General features: G+C 44.9%; 1 protein-coding gene across 1 annotated transcript in view; it reads right to left on the bottom strand.

Annotated features, from left to right (window-relative positions):
- ARMC9 (armadillo repeat containing 9) overlaps positions 1–3,675 on the bottom strand; it is a 197,676-nt gene that overhangs the window by 184,607 nt on the left and 9,394 nt on the right. Inside the window, exon 3 of the mRNA XM_011951991.1 lies at positions 2,773–2,898. Within this exon, the coding sequence (XP_011807381.1) occupies positions 2,773–2,898 (126 nt within the window). The remainder of the gene's footprint in view (positions 1–2,772; positions 2,899–3,675) is intronic.

Below are 3,675 nucleotides of genomic sequence, written 5' to 3'. Positions count from 1 at the left end.
GAGGCCAAGACGGGCGGATCACGAGGTCAGGAGATCGAGACCATCCTGGCTAACACGGTGAAACCCCGTCTCTACTAAAAACTACAAAAAACTAGCCGGGTGTCCAGCCTCGGCGACAGAGCGAGACTCCGTCTCAAAAAAAAAAAAAAAAAGAATAGTGGCTGCCAAGGCCTAGGGGGAGGATAAAGGGAGAGCTGTTCAATGGGGACAGAGTTTCATGTTTGTAAGATGAAAAATTGTAGAGATCCGTTTCACAACAACGTGAACACATTTAACACTACTGAACTGTACACGTAAGAATAGTTAAGATGATACATTCTATGTTATCTTTAATCACAATTTTTTAAAAAGACCTGAAGAGACATTTGAGTGTTCGCAGATGCAGCTAGAGCTGAAATGCGACGGGAACCCAGTTGGAAAAGTGTACAGCAGCCGCCTCTGGAGGGACCCGATAAGCAAAGAAGCTTCACGACACAGGGTCTGTCGGCCTTACCCTGTATCATCACATAATCTGGTCACGTGTGAACTCCACAAAAGATTCTCACTGTTCTGCTAGTTAGGTATTGAGGATTTGCTACATTCCTCTCAAATGGTAGCTTTAATTAACAGATGCTCACATACACTTCCCACGTGTAGGGTAAAGGTCTTTTTTTCATCCAGAAAGAACCAGGGAAGCCAGGTGCTGGGGAGTGAAGCTGATTCCCCGAGGCACACACTTCACTCTAAGAACCTGTTTTCGCCTCCAATAATGACTGTATTCTTTTATGTTCTGAACATATCTCTCCGGGGGAGGGGGTGCCAGGGAGGTCTGGCTCCTGCAGCAATCACAGAAGAGTCTGTGTTGACAGAAAGCAGCAGCAGCTCAGCATCCAGGGGCCTGCGGCCTGAAGGGAGCAGGCAGAGGGTTCAGCCCTGCCTCGAGCTCCACAGGCCACTTCAAAAGTGCCCCTCTCTCAATAGTGCCCATGCCAGGCCACTAGGGAGTCAAGTACTAGGAGAAAACCAGCGGTGGCTGCCACCTGAACTCCGGCTACTCAAGGGGCTTGCAGGCCAAGCCTCAAATTATTTTTGGAAGTAGGTATGTTAAAATTTAAAAATCTGTTAAAGTAATAAGGCCAGGTGCAGTGGCTCATGCCTATAATCCCAGTGCTTTGGGAGGCTGAGGCAAGAGGATCACTTGAGATTGGGAGTTTGAGACCAGCCTGGGAAGCAAGACTCTGTCTCCACATAACTTTTTTTTTTTTTAATTATAAGAATAAAATAGACCAGGCATGATGGCTCGCATCTGTAATCCCAGCACTTTGGATGGCTGAGGCAGGTGGCTCACTGGAGGTCAGGTGTTTGAGACCAGACTGGCCAACATGGTAAAACCCTATCTCCACTAAAAATACTAAAACTAGCCTGGCATGATGGTGTGTGCCTGTAATCCCAGCTACTTAAGCCGAGATCCTGCCACTGCTCTCCAGCCTGGGCAACAGAGCGCAACTCTGTCTCAAATAAATAAATAAATAATAAAATCATCCAAAGGTGAAACATGCTGTCTCAGGAAATGGTCAACGGAAATATTCTAGGTGAACTGATTACTTATCTGGCATATTACAAATGAGATCAAGACATCAAATAATGGTTAAAATAATGACTTTTTTTTTGGAGACAGGGTCTTACTCTGTCACTACAGCTGGAGTGCAGCAGTATAATCATGGCTCAACGCAGCCTTGATTTCCTGGGCTCAAGTGATCCTCCTACCTCAGGCAACTAAGCAGCCACGACTACAGGTGCATGCCACCACGCTTGGCCAATTTTTTATTTTTTATAGAAACGAGGTTCCGGCTGGGCGTGGTGGCTCATATCTGTAATCCCAGCATTTTTGGGAGGCCAAGGCGGGAGGATCACTTGAGGTCAGGAGTTCAAGACCAGCCTGGCCAACGTAGTGAAACCCCATTTCTACTAAAAATACAAAAATCAGCCAGATACAGTGGCATCTGCCTGTAATCCCAGCTACTAGGGAGGGTGAGGCAGGAGTATTGCTTGAATCCCGGCAGCGGAGGGTGTGATGAGCCAAGATTGCACCACTGTACTCCAGCCTGGGCTACAGAGTGAGAGATTCCATCTCAAAGAAAAAGAAAAAGAAACGAGGTACTACTGTGTTGCACAGGCTGCTCTTGAACTCCTGGGCTTATGCGATCCTCCTGCCTCGGCCTCCCAAAGTGCTGGGATTACAGGAGTCAGCCACCATGCCCAGCCAAGGATTTTTAAGTTCCCTTCCAACCCTGAGAGTTGAGGTCTGTATAACCTCCCCTGCAGCCCACTGGTATTCACAGAGCTGCTCAGACTTCCTTTCACAGACCCACCTCGTCAGTCTCACTCTTGCTCCCTGTTCCCTCCAACCTCCCCAAGCTAGAATGCAAATGCTGTACTGGCAGGGGCCGGATTTCATTTGTTCGCTGTTGGATCCCTAGTGCCTAGAATTAATAACCTGAAACTCCTCAGCAGGAAGGCTACCATTGTCTCAGTTCCTAAACATTGCATGTTTCTTCTTTTCCTACTTCCCAAGAAATGTTTGTGAAAGATCTTATATGGCCAACACATTTCCTAGGGAGGGTACAGAGATTTAAAATGACATTATTAGTTCATCTATAAACACTTGTGCAATCTAAAGTAACTCTGAGCAAGTGCTCAAAAACGATTCCAGCACTATCCAATGGCAGCATTTTCCACAAGTTGGGAGCATCCTGAATTATCTACAGAGATGAAAAATAAGCAAAATGTTACCTGAATTGTCAATGATTTGGAGTCTCTGAAAGATCCACCTACTGTTTTACACAATGGTTTTCCTTTTATTTTGCATTCTTTTGAAAATGTTTTCAAGGTGTCTTCAAATTCAGCAAAATCTAAATACTATAAAAAATAAATAATTCAATTAAACAGCAAAACAAACAAATAATCTAATTTAAAAACAGCCAAAGGATCTGAATAGATATTTATCCAAAGAAGACATTAAAAGGACCAGCAGATACCTGAAAAGGTGCTTAACATCACTAACAATCAGAGAAATGCAAATCAAAACCACACAGACACAATTCCCTCACACCCGTCAGAATGGCTATTACAAAAAAGACAACAGATAAAAAGTGTTGGCAATGATGTGGAGAAAAGGAAACACTTGCATACTATTGGTGAGATTGTAAATTGGTACAGCCATTATAGAAAACTGTATGGAGGTTCCTCAAGAAAATAAAAATAGAACTACCGGCCAGGAGCAGTGGCCCATGCCTATAATCCCAGCACTTTGGGAGGCTGAGGTGGGCAGATCACAAGGTCAGGAGTTCGAGATCAGCCTGACCAACATGGTGAAACCCCATCTCTACTAAAAATACAAAAATTAGCCGGGCGCAGTGGTGCGTGCCTGTAGTCCCAGCTACTCAGGAGGCTAAGGCAGGAGAACTACCTGAACCTGGAAGGCAGGGCTTGCAGTGAGCCGAGATCACACCACTGCACTCCAGCCTGGTGACAGAGTAAGACTCCATCTCAAAACACACATACAAACAAAAACAGAACTACCAGATGATCCAGCAATTTCATTTCTGGGTATAGACAGAAAGGAAATAAAATCAGTATTTCAAAGAGATATCTGCATCCGCATGCTCATTGCAGCATTATTCATAATAGCCAAGA

This window comes from Colobus angolensis, unplaced genomic scaffold (genome assembly GCF_000951035.1).
Source record: "Colobus angolensis palliatus isolate OR3802 unplaced genomic scaffold, Cang.pa_1.0 Scaffold33, whole genome shotgun sequence".
NCBI classification, from domain to species: Eukaryota; Metazoa; Chordata; class Mammalia; order Primates; family Cercopithecidae; genus Colobus; species Colobus angolensis.
Note: the sequence above shows the minus strand (reverse complement) of the source record. Positions and strands in the feature narration are given on the sequence as shown.